At 40.6% G+C, this 18,728-nt stretch overlaps 1 protein-coding gene across 1 annotated transcript in view; it reads left to right on the top strand.

Annotated features, from left to right (window-relative positions):
- map3k22.L (mitogen-activated protein kinase kinase kinase 22 L homeolog) overlaps nucleotides 1–18,728 on the top strand; it is a gene marked incomplete at its 5' end in the record, with an annotated part of 99,193 nt that overhangs the window by 32,344 nt on the left and 48,121 nt on the right. The window contains 1 exon segment of the mRNA NM_001095819.1: nucleotides 6,582–6,646. Coding sequence (NP_001089288.1) covers nucleotides 6,643–6,646 — 4 coding nt within the window.

The following is an 18,728-nucleotide window of genomic DNA, read 5'->3' as shown; positions in this document are numbered from 1 at the left end:
AGCAGCAATAATATATTCTGTACCCACTACTGTATACGTTGCCCTTGCAGGCATTGTTTGCCCAGTCTTTAACCAAGTGCCACCTAGCTGTGTGAGCTTTTTCACATTCCGTGTCCAGAAACATCACCTGAGTGACGTAGTGTGATTTCTGCCCTTTACAGCACAAAACGCAGCGCTGTGTCAACAATGTATTTTTCAGATACATTTTTGCCCTTGATCCCCCTCTGGCATGCCACTGTCCAGGTCGTTGCACCCTTTAAACAACTTTAAAATCATTTTTCTGGCCAGAAATGTCTTTTCTAGCTTTTAAAATTCGCCTTCCCATTGAAGTCTATGGGGTTCGCGACGTTCGCGAACCGTTCGCATTTTTGACGCAAGTTCGCGAATATGTTCGCGAACATTTTTTCCGCCGTTCGCTACATCCCTAATGAGTGATACTCAGAATTCCCTGTATAACTCAGCCTTGTGCCTTTATATGGTCACAGAACCCCTCAGTGACTTCTAATATCCTTATCATTTACAGTAGGGGTACATTATCCCTTATAATACATGAGTGATACTCAGAGTTCCCTGTATAACTCAGCCTGCAGCCTTGTGCCTTTATATGGTCACAGAACCCCTCAGTGACTTCTAATATCCTTATCATTTACAGTAGGGGGTACATTATCCCTTATAATACATGAGTGATACTCAGAGTTCCCTGTATAACTCAGCCTGCAGCCTTGTGCCTTTATATGGTCACAGAACAACCCCTCAGTGACTTCTAATATCCTTATCATTTACAGTAGGGGGTACATTATCCCTTATAATACATGAGTGATACTCAGAGTTCCCTGTATAACTCAGCCTGCAGCCTTGTGCCTTTATATGGTCACAGAACAATCCCTCAGTGACTTCTAATATCCTTATCATTTACAGTAGGGGGTACATTATCCCTTATAATACATGAGTGATACTCAGAGTTCCCTGTATAACTCAGCCTGCAGCCTTGTGTCTTTATATGGTCACAGAACCTTTTAGGGACTTCTCAGAGACTCCATATTTGTTACACCTTGGGTTCCTGAAACCTGCTCCATGGTGGTTATTGTGGTGTGCCCACCGCTGTGTCGTTTTGCTTTGTACTCACTTTCTACTTTGGCTTCTGCAAATGTTTTCATTATCACTCAACCACTTCTTTTATTGCAGTCTTCCTCAATTGATCTAAATGTGTTACAATTTTGCTCATTGTGTAGCATGTGGGGAATGTTTTGGTTCTAAATAGACAATATAGCAGTTGTTTATATAGTACTTCTGTGTGACACTTTCTTTGTCTCACTATTGCGTTCCTAGTACTGGTATAGGATCCGGAAACAGTTATCCCAAAAGCTCCTAATTATGGGAAGACCGTCACCCAAAACTCCACTTTATCCAAATAATCCAAATTTTTAAAAATGATTTCCTCTTTCTCTGTAATAATAAAACAGTAGCTTGTACTTGATCCCAACTAAGATATAATTAATCCTTATTGGAAGCAAAACCAGCCTATTGGGTTTTATTTAAAGGGGTGGTTTACCTTTAAGTTAATTTCTAGTATGATATAGAATGGCCAAATCTAAGCAACTTTTTAATTGGTCTTTATTATTTTATTTATTTACAGTATTTATTTTTAACGGTTTTATTTATACATTTACAACAACAAAAAACAAAAACATTCAGGAAAGTAGCATTTAATGTAGGTATCAAGATAAAGTAAAGCATGAATCACATAATTGTACTTGTGTAGTTCAGCAACTAGTGTATTCGGCCCATTAATAAGACTGTCAGGTAACGGGGGTTTGTCATGTTTGGTTCTTGAGTGAGTCCTACTACAGTTCACAAGGTTCCACATTTGGTTCTGCCTCTGGTTCGAGTCATGAGCCCCACACTGCCTCAAATTTTTGGGGACATTGCCTGGCCATATAAGTAAGTTTAATCATGGGGCGTTTACTGTTTACCAAAGTAATCCATATCTTCACTGTGGCAGGGGCAGCATTCATCCACCTAATTGCTACAAAACTTTTTCCCATAAAAGAGTAAGGATCTTAATAGTATTCGGGTTTTGATGCGAGGAGCTATGTCATCTACTAATCCAAACAGACAGACCTCAGGGGTTAGGACACCAGGTAGTAAAGCTTGCGTTGTTGTATAATTGACCAGGTTGGTCCAGTATTTGTAAATTATGGTGCTTGCCTATGACATATGAAATAGACCTGTGTCTGGGGCTTGAATCCTCCATCTATTTATAAGGTATATAGATGTCTGAGCCCCATTTTCGGCCAGTAGTGGAAATCCTGCAATGAGCATAGGCGCGAGTAGTGGGAGTTTCTCCACAGGGGTAAATGGGGTGAGGGTTACGGGGAAGAGTTAGTGAACAGTTTGGTCGTCATTGCCCACACTTTCTGGGGTGTTGCCAAAGCAGAAGGGAGTTCAGGGGTATCTCTAACTTTCCAATATGGTGCATTGTGCAGGGCTTCCAATGAACCAGCTAGGGTGGCATAGAGAGCTGTGAGCGAGTTATCAGGGTCCAGGCCAAACCAGTTGTTGATGAAAGCCAATTGGGAAGCTTAATAATAGAGACGGAGGTGTGGAAGTGCCATGCCCTTTAAGCTGTGAGTCACAATTTCCCCTAGAGACCTGCTTATCTTAAATTGTTACAATTGTTTCTTTGCTTATCTTAAATTGTTTTGAAAAAAGTATCAAAGTGCACCTGCCATGTATTCTGGGCTCTCTGTCAAACTTTGTATATTCTTCTGGCTGTTCAGTGCAGGAGATCAAAGATAAAGTCAGGACATTTTAGTAGAAATCTGGGTTGGAGCATATCAATAAATTGCTAAATATATGAATGTGTCATGTGTGTCTGGTTTGGATGGGGTGAACTGTGACACATTCATTATATACCTCCCAACAGTCCTGATTTTGACAGCTCAGCCCACAGTCCCGGGTTTCTTACTGAAATGTTCCGACTTTCTGTGCTGGTCAGGTTTTTCCCAACCCTAGCCCGTGCCTGCCCGCTTCTGACTTCCGGTTTGCTTTTATAGACCCGCGCCGACCTGCCCATGACATCACAAAAGGGGCGGGGCAAGCAGGTGCACTGATGTAAAGCTGGAGTTAGAGGTCGGCCCAAACCCGCGGGTCCCGCAGGTATCGGGCCGGCCCCGCACATCGCTAGAACTGAAACCAGAAAAAGATACAATGTTTCTAAAACTTAATTAAAATAAAAGGCTTTTTTTGTCAGAGAGCCCAGAACACTCAGCAGCTGCACTTTTGTAACAATTTAAGATAAGCAAAGAAACAATTGTAACAATTTAAGATAAGCAGGTCTCTTGGGAGAACTGAGACTAGCATCTTAAAGGGAAATTCACTTTCATTAGCAAAACTGTTATAACACATAAAACATTGCACTAAAACTCCCAGAAATGTGTTCAAACCTGCCAAATTTTGTTAAATGGACATGCTAATCAGGAGTCAAACATATTACAGCGCTGCATGCACCACGGGCTTTTGTCCCGCTTTTCAAATGTTGAGAGGTATGTGATTATGTTACTTTAATGCGGCTTTTTAGATTCTCGCCTTGAACTCAGGAACCCTGTAGAACAATAGGGCCCCTCCTTGCATTGTACTGCAGCTATTCTGCCTGATGGGTGCTGAAGAAAGGAGTTGGGTGATGGCACTCAGGGTGCTTGCCAGTTGGAGGAATGCTTTCAGGCTGTGTATGCCCATTCTAGTTACTAGTCAGTATTATTATTATAGCAAGGGGTGTGTAGAGTTTGCACTCTTCAAAATCCGCCGTGTGTGTGTGTCTGCACCCCGACCGACACCGTTGTTTGGGCTAATTCTTGGCTTGCAGACTTCAGGCTTATTCTCAGCCCTATCTGGCATTAGCCTTAGTGGCTGATTCACGTACAGTATATTGTGCCTATTGATGCTAACTGCTATGGGAATCTTGTAGTTACCACCAAGGCTACTGGTTATTATGGGTCACTAGACTTTTATTAAAGGAGTGGTTCACCTTTAAGTTAACTTTTAGTATGTTATAGAATGGCTAATTCTAAGGTCTTCATTATTTCTTTTTTTATAGTTTTTTTTAATTATTTGCCTTTTTCTTCTGACTCTTCAACTTTCAAATGGGGGTCACTGACTCCATCTAAAAAAACAAATGCTCTGTAAGGCTACACAATTTAGAGTCCTGCGCGGGTCCATTTTTTGGGACCCGTACCCGCAACCTGCAATCCGCAACCCGGACCCGCTGACCATCAACCATCAAGTGCTGTCATTGGAAACCGGAAATAACATCATCGGAAGTAGACGTGACCCGTAAAAAGGAGTAAGTATCGCAACCCGCAGGGTACTGCAGGTTTTTGCGGGTACCTGACCCGCTGCAGGACTCTAACACAATTATTGTTTTTAGTACACATCTTTCTATTCAGGCCTCTCCTATTCACATTCCAGTCACTTGTTCAAATCACTAAAGCATGGTTGCTAGGGTAATCTGGACTCTAGCAACCAGATTGCTGAAATTGCGAACTGGAGAGCTGCTGAATAAAAAGCTAAATAACTAAAACAACACACATAATAAAAATGAAAACCAATTGCAAATTATCTCAGAATATCCCTCTCTACATCATATTAAGGAGCAGATTTATCAAGGGTCGAAGTGAAAATTCTAATTAAAAAAATTTGAAATAATTCGAAAATTAGAATATCGAAATGTATTATGTTCTGTCTCTTTAAAAATTCGACTTTGCCCATTCGCTATCTATAACCTGCCGAATTGCTGTTTTAGCCTATGGGGGACCTCCTAGAACCTATTTGGAGTCAATTGGTGGACTTTGAGACATCAAAGTTTTTTTTGGAAATACTTTGAATCGAATTCGATCGAATACACTGCTACTTCGTTTTTTCACCCAAAAAAAAAACAACAATTTTTTTAAAAAAATAAATTTCAATTGGTCTTTTTAATTCGAATTTCGACCCTTGATAAATCTGCTCCTAATCTGCTCCCTAAAGGACAAACTGCATTTGGATTACGTAACATTGCTGCACATTCTTTATTCACTTGAGCTGTCGGTGCTCCATGTCGGGTGGGTGGATCAATATGTACAATGTGGGTGCGGCGCAGATTAGTTTGTTAGGCACTGGAGATCTGTACTGAAAGGATTATCTTCATGGGGCAATTCTAAATGGGGATATGGGTAGATAACAATTGTCAGCTCTGTTGCTTGGAAATAGATCACACAAACTGATAGTGGAGCTGAATTGCAGCTAGGGTTGCCACCTGGCCGGTAAAAATGATGCTTGATGCCAATGTTATTAATAGGAAAAACCGGCAAGAATATAGGAAGGCCGGTATTTTTTCCCAGAAAATTTGGCAACCCTAATTGCAGCCCGATTGTTCCATTATCTGCTGCCTAGTGTCAGATTCTCACTAGGCTCGGTTCCAATCACCGCCCCCAGCATGTGGCACTTGCTATATGCGGCACTTGCTATAAATGAAGAGATAAACGTTGTGATGTTGGCATACTGGTGACATTGCCCCAGCTACGGGGGAAAGGGGGTTCTGGGCTACCGGGGCTGCCACATCAGGGACCCAAACCACCAGATATTCATTGACAGTTAGATCCAATATATCTTATAGGGGGCTCCTTTTGCCTAGAACAGGGATCCCCAACCTTTAGAACCCGTGAGCAACATTTAGAAGTAAAAGGAGTTGGGGAGCAACACTAGCATGAAAAAATTTCTTGGGGTGCCAAATAAGTGCTGTGATTGGATATTTGGTAGCACCTATGTGGATTATCAACTTACAATAAGATTCTGTTTGGCAGTGCATCTGGTTTTTATACAACCAAATCTTGCCTTCAAGCCTGGAATTCAAAAATAAGCTCCTGCTTTGAGGCCACTGGGAGCAACATCCAAGGGGTTGGGGAGCAACATGTTACTCACGAGCTACTGGTTGGGGATCAGTGGCCTAGAAGATGTATTAGAGCTCACTCTATTAAAATCACCTGACATCATGTCTCTCTACATGCAGGATTTGTGCAAAAGGCAATTATTTTATAAGATTTTGTTTGTCCTGGAATCAGTTATTTGACTGAGCTCTAATTCATCTGCTAGGAAAGGAGCCCCCCTATAAGATATATTGGATCTAATTGTCAATGAATATCTGACACCCAACTGCTGCATGAAGAGAGAATGAAGAGAAACAGATGCTGAAAAAAGCGATAGTGAACATAAACTTGATTATTACAGAAACAATGTAGAATATTTAATTGATTATATTTATAAAGTTTTTTTTTCAGTATGCTGAAGCGATTATTAATTATTCATTTTCACGTTAGTTCCCCTTTTAGCTTTAAACTGGCAGTGAATGTTGTCTGCAAATGTAAACAATGTCAGCCCAACTGCCCCAACCTCCGAGCACGGCTGAGTCAGTATTTCCATGTATAAAGCTGTGGTCTCAATTTAAAGACATTACACCCTATTCCAGATATTTGTGCCTTTATTCAGTGTATTTATATTATCTGGTGCTCTGTTTAGTATATTTACCTTCATTTTTACTTCTGCAGAGTGACGCCGCCGCGCTGCACAAAGGGATTCATCTGGAATGAAGACTTGACAGCCTAAAACATGGGTAAGTCCTTGTTTTTATAAGGACAATGGCACGCGGGGGATTTGGCTTTGGCAACACCAACATCAACTCCCAGTGGCAATTGCCTGAAAACCCTTTTCAAGCAGTTGTTATATTGGATTTTCCATGAATGCAAAGCGCAACAAACAGGTCCAAACTGCCATGTGGACCCACAGGTACAGGTCCTTGTGCCACAGAATGGGATCTGTTATTCAGAAACCTGTAATCCAGATAGCTCTGAATTACAAGAAGGCCGCCTCCCATAGGGGTAAATTTATCAAAGAGTGAAGTTAATAGTGAAGTTCCGCCACTAGAGTGAAATTCCGCCACTCTCCATTCATTTCTAAATTTAAATTTTTAAAGGCGTATTTATCAAAGGGTGAACTTTCACTTTCACCCATTGATAAATATGACTTTCAAAATCCCATAGAAATGAATTGTGAGCTGCGGAATTTCACTTTAGTGGCGGAACTTCACTCTTTGATAAATTTACCCCATAGTCTACCGTTTATCCAAATTTTTAAAGATGATTTCCTTTTTCTCTGTAATAATAAAACAGTATCTTGTACTTGATCCAAACTAAGATACAGGTATGGGATCTGTTATCCGGAAACCTGTTATCTGGTAAAATCTGAATTATGGGAAGGCCATTTCCCATAGACGTCATTTTATCCATATAATCCATATTTAAAAATAATTATTTCCTTTTTTTCTGTAATAATAAAACACTACCTTTTACTTGATCCAAAGTAATCCTTATTGGAAGCTAAACCAGAATAGTGGGTTTATTTAATGTTTAAATGATTTTCTAATAGACTTAAGGTATGGAGATCCAAATTATGGAAAGAACCATTATGTGGAAATCCACATCCCGAGCATCCAATATAACCCGTTCCATACCTGTATAATCTATGCTTTTTTGAGGCAAAACAACCCTATCGGGTTTAATGTTTAATTGATTTTCTAGTAGACTTTAAGGGGCAAATTCACTAACCTGCGGAGTTGTGCAAGTGCAGGCTTCGGCGCACTTCGGCAGGCCAAGTTTCGCCAGGGTGCCGCTAATTCACTAAAATCAGAAGTTGCGCTCAGGGAGGTGAACGGTAGCGAATTTGCGCTAGTTAAAGACATTACACCCTATTCCAGATATTTGTGCAATTCGTGAAGCAAAGCGCAGTTACGCTAGCGATGTCTAATTTGCATACGGCACCAAGTTAAAGTTGAATGGACGTATATGTAGCAGCAAATACATTACACTACACAAGCCTGGGAAAGCTTCATAAAATAAAATAGAGTTGTTATTTTGCCCTATACATGAGCCCACTGTATAGTTTAGGTGCCATATGTTAGGAAATGTAGGGGGGAAGGAGGGTACCCCCAAAAAAATTTACGATCTTTTTCAGCCTATCATCCTTAAAAAAGGAAAAAACGCCTGCGTTTTTTGGGACTTAGAAAAAAATTTCAACTATTTTTGAAGCAATCCCTATCTACTCTATTGCACTTCACCTGGTCTGAGGTGGTGAAGGCAAGTCTGGCGCAAGAGGTAACGTTCAGTAAAATGCGCAAGTTAGTGAATTAGCGTAATTACATTGACCCTTCGCCATCGTTCATTCACAACTTTGTCTGGAGTAAGAGTGCGAAGTAGCGCTAGAGTTGGTCCACTTCGCTAGCGAATTTACGCCAGCGCCCGTTAGTAAATCGGCGAAGTAACGCAATGACATGACGCTGGAAAATTTGCGCTAACGTTAGGCGCTTCGCGCTTTAGTGAATTTGCCCCTAAGTATGAAGAGCCAAATTACAGAAAGACCCCTTATCCGGAAAACCTCAGGTCCTGAGCATTCTGGATACCTGGTCCCATACCTGTATAAGGAACTGTCCATCATTTGGCAACACTGTGATCATGACGGGTGGGCTGGTGGACCAGGAAAGTAGACGTCTCTCATCCCGTCTCGTAACTGGATTGTCTTTCAGATGTTATAACCGACAGGTACAGGGAGCAGAGGGTCTGCCTGGCCTATGAGCGTCAGTAAGGATATGGCTGCTTTATGCTTGTTAGATCTACTCCCTGCACATTTTCCCAGACCCAGTGACCCAGACATATGTGCTGGATAAATGTAAACACAAATGTTGCACCTCTTTTGCAGCCATTGCTGTTGTGGAGTTAATTATTTGCAGTGTAAACAGTGTAATTTAGAAATGAAAACTACATCATAAAAATCATGACAGAATCCCTTTACATAACCCTGGTGTTTTTGGCCAGGTTTAAAGATAAAAAAATATACATGCCACAGTATTTATTGTATTCAAAACTCACTTGAAATCTCACATACTTGTCACAAACAGAAAGTCTTCCAGTTCTGTTGTTACAGTGCCGGGGCATTGTGCTGCTGTACACACAATATACACTGAATACAATATACACTGCATACAACATACACTGCATACAACATCCACTGCATTCAACATCCACTGCATTCAACATCCACTGCATTCAACATCCACTGCATTCAACATCCACTGCAGACAACATCCACTGCAGTCAACATCCACTGCATTCAACATCCACTGCATTCAACATCCACTGCATTCAACATCCACTGCATTCAACATCCACTGCAGACAACATCCACTGCAGACAACATCCACTGCATTCAACATCCACTGCATTCAACATCCACTGCATTCAACATCCACTGCAGTCAACATCCACTGCAGTCAACATCCACTGCAGTCAACATCCACTGCAGTCAACATCCACTGCAGTCAACATCCACTGCAGTCAACATCCACTGCAGTCAACATCCACTGCAGTCAACATCCACTGCAGTCAACATCCACTGCATTCAACATCCACTGCATTCAACATCCACTGCAGACAATATACACTGCATTCAACATCCACTGCAGACAACATCCACTGCAGACAATATACACTGCAGACAGCCTGGTGTCTCAGCTATTGATAAATGGCCCCTAGTGCCGGTCTGTTCTATTCCTGTCCTTTATTCTGACTGATACTCATGTATTTATAGCAGTCGGTTTACTTTTTATTTCCTGCAAAGCATTCTGTTGATGTAAGGAGGCACTGGCTGCTGCTCGGCCCTTGGATTCCTGAAGTCCCAGGACTGGGTGCAAGTTCAGCCCTTGTAAATTGTCTATACATAGCTCAAGTGAGCAATTGTCAGCTCTTCCAGCACCTTGTCTGTCCCCTTCTGTTTGTTTGGTATCCCTGACTACCCTGGGAAAAATATAAATCAGTAACCACTGGGCTGTCATAGCAAATATCTGTCTTTTATGCCCAGTTGTCCGGCTGAGAGTGACTGTATATATATATTATATGTGATATATATAGGGTGTATGGTGGGCTATATGCGAGACTCTTTGTTCAAGTGTTCATACATTTTAAACATCAGAATTGTATTTGCAATTTATCAATGGTGGTGCTGTTCTGTTACTGACCGTCAGATGGATTCGCCAGTTGAAATGGGGAAATGTGTTACAGGTATAGGATCCATTAAAGGAAAGCCTTCTCCCGTAGACTTTAATTAAATCAAATAATTCAAAATTTTAAAAATGGTTTCCCTTTACTCTGTAATAATAAAACAGTACTTACTCAAGGTATGGAAATCCAAATAACAGAAAGACCCCATATTCGGAAAACCCCAGGTCCCAAGCATTCTGGTATCATACTTGTACCTTTTTCTGGAAAAAAATACCGGCCTTCCTTTATTTTATTTTCTTTTTCCTCTATTAATAACATTGGTATCAAGCATAATTTTTACCGGCCAGCCAGGTCGCAACCCTACCTGTACTTTTAGTGCACTTATATATAGAGTAAAGAATCTCCAATGGCTTTTCAACCTGCAGCTTCCAGCCCCCACAGGGGAATTCTGGGAGTTGTAGTCTCACTACAGGTAGTGACCTGCAGGAGGCATCATTACTAATTCATGTTAATCTTTTTATAGATTCCAATGCCCATGTTTTAACAAAGACACACCCATACCTCCCAATAGTCTTATTTTTCGCCGACAGTCCCGATTGTGACAGCTCAGCACGCAGTCCCTGATTCTTGCTGAAATGTCCTGATCTCCAGCAGTGACGATATAAAGTTTCTAAAACTTATTTAAACAAGATGCTTTTTGGCAGAGAGCCCAGAATACTCAGCACCTGCATTTAGATACAATTGTAACAATTTAATATAGGCAAAGAAACAATTGTAACTATTTAAGATGAGCAGGTCTCTTGGGAGAACTGTGACTTGCAGCTTAAAGAGCAATTCACTTTCAGTAGCAAAACTGTAATAACAATAAAACCTTACCCTAAAACCCTCAGAAATGTGTTCAGACTTTCCATAACCTGCGAAAATTTAGTAAAAAGGACATGGTATTTAGAAGCCTAGGCGCCACTACTACGCCACTGTTCTATAGAAACAGGTTGCATTTGAGATGTACATTATATGTGTGTATAATACACAAAAGCCATGAATGTATTGTAAATGATATCCTTAAAAACGGTGAGTAGTGATGTCATCGGTTATAAACAGTGAGTAGTGATGTCATTTTGTCACTTGACTCACTAAAACGTGTGTATTTTAGTAAATAAAGTACCCCCAGTTGAAAAATATGAGGATATTAGAAGTAACCTTGGAGTTCCATGGCCTGTATAAAAATTCTCCGACTTCTGCCTTGTGCTTTTATATGGTCATGAAACTCCTCGTGACTTATAATATCCTTATAATTTACAATAGGGGGTACTTTATTGACTATATATTGCATGCTATCATGTCACATCTTTATGGAATCCGCATATTTCAGCTCAGTGTTCAATGTCAGAGTTCTCACAAGAGATTATAAAAGAGAACGTCACTGTACAAACATCTTATCTCCAGGTTATTATTTACATTCCTGGCCATGAAACTGCACTTGGACGGCGCATTGTTCATATCAGTTACACAATGTTCCTATACAAGAGCCCATTGCAGCACCTCCATATCAGCCACTGGTTTCAATGGACTGCTTCACCTTTAAGTTAACTGTTAGTATGTTACAGAATGGCCAGTTCTAAGCAACTTTTCAATTGGTCTACATTATTTATAGTTGTCAAATGATTTGCCTTGTTCTGACTCTTTCCAGCTTTCCACTAAGGTCTAAAAAAACAAATACTCTGCGAAGCCACCATTTTTTTGTTATTGCTACTTTTTATTACTCATCTTTCTATTCAGACCTCTCCTATTCATATTCCAGTCTCTTATTCAAATTAATGCATGGTTGCTAGGGTAATTTGGACCCTAGCAACCAGATTGCTGAAATTGCAAAGTGGAGAGCTGCTGAATAAAAAGCTAAATAACTCAAAAACCACAAAAAATAAAAAAATGAAAGCCAATTGCAAATTTTCAATCAATTTAAATCATGCTAAGAGTTGGCCATAAGCGCAGGTTGTTTGCAGCAGGGCTACAAGAGAGGCGGTGCGTAGTGATGGTCGAACAAATTCGCCAGGCATAAATTTGTGCTGAATTTCCACGTTTCTGAAGAGCCAGAAAAAGATACAAAGTTTCTAACTTAATTGGCTCTTGGCAGAGAACACATACTTAAGATACTTTTGTAACAGTTTTAGATAAGATAAGAACGAAGACTCGCAGTTTAAAGGGCAATTCACCTTCATTAGCAAAACTGTAATAACATATAAAAGGAAAACAACCACAGAAATGTGTTCATACTTTCATAAGCTGCCAAATTTTGTAAAATGGACATGGTAAATGCATGGTTGCTAAGGTAATCTGGACCCTAGCAACCAGATTGCTGAAACTGCAAACTGGAGAGCTGCTGAATAAAAAACTAAATAACTAAAAAAACCACACATAATAAAAAATGAAAACCAATTGCAAATTTTCTCAGAATATCACTCTCTACATTATACTAAAAGTTAACTCAAAGGTGAACAACCCCATTAAAGGAGAACTAACCCCAAAATATTAATGTGGCTAAAAATGCCATATTTTTTAAACTGAACTTATTGCACGAGGCTAAAGTTTGAGCTTGTCAATAGCAGCAATGATCCAGGACTTCAAACTTGTCAAAGGGGGTCACCATCTTGGAAAGTGTCTGTGACACTCACATGCTCAGTGGGCTCTGATTGGCTGTTGAGAAGCTAAGCTTAGGGCTCGTCACTAATTATCCAGCAGAAAATGAGCTTCCCCTGTAATATAAGCTGATGCTACAGGTTTGCTGATTATTAAATTCTGATGCTAATTGCACTGGTTTCTGAGCTGCCATGTAGTAATTATCTGTATTAATTACTAATCAGCCTTATATTGTGACATTTCTATTCTATGTGTACTGTATATTGTGAGTGGGTCCCTAAGCTCAGTAAGTGACAGCAGCCCAGAGCATGCGCAGTAAATCAGCAGAAAAGAAGATGGGGAGCTACTGGGGCATCTTTGGAGACACAGATCTTTACTGCTAAAGGGCTGTGGTTGCCTTGGGCTGGTACAGAAGCACAAAACATCATGTACAACATTTCTAGCTACTTCTTTAGTTAGGCTTTAGTTCTCCTTTAAGGGAAATCAACATTGCAGGAGTAATTCTTTCCCCTTCCATTCCCCAATTTGCATATGCAAAGATGAACCCTTCCTGAAAGATTCAGGGACTCGCCGAAATCCCAAAAATAGGAATTCAGTGCATCCCTAATCCTAAAGCAAAAAAGAAATACATGAAGAAAACAATTTCTTGCTTAGACTATAGCTTCCCGGACGCTACTATAGGGAGAATTAAATGGTATATGAAAGCTCAGAACTATTTATAGGTGAGAGAGGCTTTTAAAAAAAGGACAGCCAGTAGGACAGAAGGATTGGCTTTATTTTCCTATTGTATGAGGGAGTCTTCTTTCATAGGCTGCTCCTAATGTTGGCTGAGCTGGTAGTTGTGCTGGGCTGCAAGGAGACTGAACTATACCCCACAGCCCAGCACATCCAATGTCTGCTGCAATTATCTATCAGAAAATAATGCCCATTTTATTAGAGATGCCACTAGGCTGGTATTGCATCAATCTTACCAGTAAAATGAGGCTTGACACCAGTAGTAGTAAAGGAGAACTAAAGCCTAACTAAAGAAGTACCGGTAGTTAGAAATGTTGTACATTATGTTTTGTGCTTCTCCTGTACCAGCCCAAGGCAACCACAGCCCTTTAACAGTAAAGATCTGTGTCTCTGAAGATGCCCAAGTAGCTCCCCATCTTCTTTTCTGCTGATTCCCGGCACATGCTCTGTGCTGCTGTCACTTACTGAGCTTAGAGATTTAAAATACACAAAAGGTATGTACAATGTAAAAGTCATAATACAAAGCTGTTTAGTTCAGATTGACATGGTATTAAACCTTTGAAATCAGTGCAGTCTGCATCAGAATTTAATCATCAGCCCTGTAGTATCCACTTCTACAGCAGATGAACCTCATTTTCTGCTTGATTTCCCACCCCTAAGCTCAGCTTCTTACCAGCAGCCCAGAGCTCACTGAGCATGTGCAGTGCCACTGACACACAAACAATTCCTAACAAGATCTAAGGGGAGATGCTGGGGACAACTTTGAAGGCCTGAATCATTACTGTGCTGGTACATTTCTAGACATATTAGGAAATAGTGGTAACCCTACTTTCTCGGGACGTGCAGATGCGTGGGGTTTTGACAGAAGGTTGGACAGAAGGACCGGACTCTTGACTCACACACATTATGAGTTGATATAAAAATAGGGATGCACCGAATCCAGGATTCGGTTCGGGATTCGGCCGTTTTCAGCAAGATTCGGATTCGGCCGAATCCTTCTGTCTTGCCGAACCGAATCCAAATCCTAATTTGCATATGTAAACTATGGCCAGGTAGGGAAATCATGTGACTTTTCATCACAGAAGAAGAATTTTTTCCACTTTTTCCTTTCCTGCCCCTAATTTGCATATGCAAATTAGGGTTCAGATTGTGTTCGGTATTCGTCCGAATCTTTCAAGAAGGATTCGGGGATTCGGCCGAATACCAAATAGTGGATTCGATGCATCCCTATCTAAAAATATCAAAATAAATGAAGTTAGCGAATAATATAACCAGCAAAAGGAGCCAAAAGTTGTTGTTTCCCTTTAAATGTAAGTCAATTCTGTAGAAAATCCCCAATTCCTAATATGTCGGGATTCTGTCAGAGAAAGCAGTTCTCCTTTCTGATGACAAAATATGACTTAAAAAAAAATGGCCACATGCCGCTGAGTCACCGGCGTCTCCTGGAATGAGAAATCAGTGCAGTAGTTTCTCGGGGTGACTTGCGAGCGTCGCATCGGTGTACGTGAGGCTCATTCTGTTCCGCCGGAGAGACAGTGGTGAGTACGACGTGCCGAATCGCTTGCATTATTGATATGTTTTGTGTGGTGTCTCAGAAACTGTCGATTCTTCTTCGGGCTCCGGCCTCAGGATATTAGGCAATCACTGCTTACATTTTTTGTGTTCCTGGTTTTGAATAGTTTCAGTATCTGGAGTTAGGAGAGAAGGGGCCATAACTGGCATAACTAGATGTTACTGGGCCCCACAGCAAATTTAGGGCCACAAAACATTGGAAAGTTGATCTATTCTACCAGGATTGAAATTGCTTTTTATTTAGGGCCATACTGGGCCCCCTACAGTCCTGGGCCTCCCTGCAATCACAGGGTCTGGTTCCTCTGTAGTTACACCTCTGGACGGGGCCCTCCATAATAAGGCAGGCACCCCAATATGTCATTGTAATAGTCAAAGTTGTCGTAAGGGGTTCTAGGGTTTATTTATCTTTTTTCCCTATTAATAACATTGGGATCATTGGCCGGCAACCCTAAATGGAAATAATGTGCACAGGGTATTGTCTGCATTCATGCTTTACTGCTTATGAGTGGGTGCTGCTGTACTGCTTGCCTTGGCTGAGACATTTTCCTTATGCTACAGCAGATTAACCCTTGAAAGCCACATGGGGAGAATTTGTCACTGTTGACAGCTCCCGCTGATTTCTATACTAAAATGTACTAAGGTCCCCACGATAAGTGGCTTCCTTATTCCTTTCTTATTCTTAACAAGAATCCAACTAAGAAGTTGGTTCTGCAATTTATAGGGTAGTGGTTACTTACCCTTTAGTCCTGAGCTTAAAACAGACTGACTGACCATTGATTTAACATTATAAAAAGGAGCAGGTAATAGGTCAGCCAGGTGGAGCAGCAAACAGTACTGTATATACAGGTATGGGACCTGTTGAATGCTCAGGACTGGGGGTTTTTTGGATAATGGATCCTTCTGTAATTAAGATCTCCATATCTTAAGTCTACTAGAAAATCATATGAACATTAAATAAACCCAATAGGCTGGTTTTGCTTCCAATAAGGATTAATTAGATCTTAGTTGGGATCAAGTACAAGCTACTGTTTTATTATTACACAGAAAAAGGAAATCATTTTTAAAAAGTTTGGATTATTTGGATAAAATGGAGTCAAACGGGAGACGGCCTTTCCATAATTCAGAGCTTTCTGGATAATGGGTTTCCAGATAACAGATCCCATATCATAAGGGCTAAGTAATACAGTTTGGATAATATGTTCAGGCCGCAGACTACAACACCCATAATCCCCTGGTGAACAAAAGCTGTGCTACTTGTACATGCAAATCTCACTTACAAAGCAAATCTGATCAGTTATAGAGCAAAGCGTTGTGTGGTTTGCTGCCATGTGTCAGGGTGAGTTTGCTAGAAAGTAATTGCTTGGTAAATCAGTCGCCATTAGAAATGGACCTATGATGGACGGTGTTTCCTCAGTTAATAATATTTCTTATTTTATAATAGATCAAGAAGTATGGCAGCTCCCACACATTAAAGGGGAAGTTGTCTTTAAAATTCTTTAAAAAGCCAGCAGCTAGCTCAGCAACTTATAGACAGGTATTTCGGGACATATTTATTAAAGGGGTTGTTTACCTTTTACACTATGACGTAGAGAGTGATATTCTGAGACAATTTGCAATTGGTTTTCATTTTTTATTATTTGTTTATTATTTAGCTTTTTATTCAGCAGCTCTCCAGTTTGCAATTTCAGCAATCTGGTTGCTAGGGTCCAAATTACCCTAGCAACCATGCACTGATTTCAATAAGAGACTGGAATATAAATAGGAGAGGCCTGAATAGAAAGAAGAGTAATAAAAAGTACAAATAACATTACATTTGTAGCCTTACAGAGCATTTGTTTTTCAGATGGGGTCATTTGAAAGCTGGAGAGAGTCAGAAGAAAAAGGCAAATCATTAAAAAATTATAAAAATAAATAAATAATAACAACCAATTGAAAAATTGCTTAGAATTGGTCATCCTATCACATGCTAAAAGTTGAATTAAAGGTGAACCATCCCTTTAGTTATATCTTAGTTGGGATCAAGTACAAGGTACTGTTTTATTATTACAGAGAAAAAGGAAATCATTTCTAAACATTTTGGATTGTTTGATTATAATGGAGTCTATGGGAGACGTCTTCCTGCAAATCTGAGCTTTCTGGACAACGGGGTTCTGGATAACGGATCCCATACCTGTATTATTAAAACATAAGTTGCATATATCCTTGTTGGTGACAATTTATTAGCTGTATTGCACATTAGGGAAGGAAACCCCCAGATCCCAAGTAGTTCTGCATAAAAGACCCCAAACCTGTGCCGTGTGTGTTTGAGCTCATTTCAGCTGTTTGGCTCAAGCTCTCGAGACAATGGACATGTTTATTTATCCTAATATTCTGTATGGAACGGCTTACGTACACTTAATGCTATGGAGAATTTTTTTTTTTTGCTGCAATTCCTGGAAGTATTCAGCCTGTTTTTGCCCCCGCTGTTTCCAGAAAGCCGTTCCTTTATCAACATAGTAAGTGCCGCTCACATGAATGTAACCCCTTGTTCCCTGTTGACATACACTTGCAGCTCTTGTTCCTCCAAAATAACATTATTTTATGATAAATAGAGACCTTGCTTGTGTATACATCCCTCTCCCCTATTCATGCTGTTTAGTCATTTTCATACTGCAGTGCTGTAACTGATAACAGAGGATAATCGGGGGCTCAGGGTTGGGGCCCAGAGGGTAGAGTCCTGCAGCAGGTCGGGTACCCGCGGGTACCCATGGGTTACTTGCAAAAACCTGCGGTACCCTGCGGGTTGCAGTTCCAAGTGCGGGTATAGACGCAGGTCGGCGGTTCTGAGGCTCTTCTCAATACAGATTTTTACTCCTTTTTTATGATCACGCCTACTTCCGATTAGGGATGCACCGAATCCAGGATTCGGTTCGGGATTCGGCCTTTTTCAGCCGAACCGAATCCTAATTTGCATATACAAATTAGAGGTGCGGAGGGAAATCGTGTGACTTCATGTCACAAAACAAAACAAGTAAAAAAAATTTCCCCTTCCCACCACTAATTTGCATATGCAAATCAGGATTCGGATTCGGTTCGGTACTCAGCCGAATCTTTAGTGAAGGATTCGGGGGTTCTGCCGAATCCAAAAATAGTGGATTCGGTGCATACCTACTTCCGATGATGTCACTTCCGGTTTATAATGACAGCACTTCCTGATTCTTGATGGTCGGGGTCGGGTAGCAGGTCCAAGCGGGTAAGAATGTGGGTCCGGGTTCCAAAAAATGGACCCGTGCAGGACTCTACCAGAGGGGAGACCTGAGAAAGCAGCCCCAGTCCGAGCCTGCAGGGGCTCATACCCAATTTATAGTGCGCTGGCACAGGGCTCTGCCATTAGGTATCCAGAGATTAACACAGCTGCTTTTCATTTTTGGGTGTTTCTTAACCTTGTGCCATTATGCCTCTGACCATGTTTCTAATTATAATGAATTTCTGGGGAACAATCTAAAAACAACTGAATTGAAAAAAGTGTTTGGAAGGTGAACAACCCCTTTTACGAAAAATTTTTACCCTCACAGAACAATAGTTGTTTGGCTGCCGGGGTCAGTGAAAGCTGGAAAGAGTCCGAAGAAAAAAGCAGATCATTAAATAACTATAAAAAAAGAAAAAATGAAGACCAGTTGAAACTTTGCTTTGAATTATCTAATCTATGTCATACTAAAAGCT

This window comes from Xenopus laevis, chromosome 6L (assembly GCF_017654675.1).
Source record: "Xenopus laevis strain J_2021 chromosome 6L, Xenopus_laevis_v10.1, whole genome shotgun sequence".
In the NCBI taxonomy this organism is placed as follows: domain Eukaryota; kingdom Metazoa; phylum Chordata; class Amphibia; order Anura; family Pipidae; genus Xenopus; species Xenopus laevis.
Note: the sequence above shows the minus strand (reverse complement) of the source record. Positions and strands in the feature narration are given on the sequence as shown.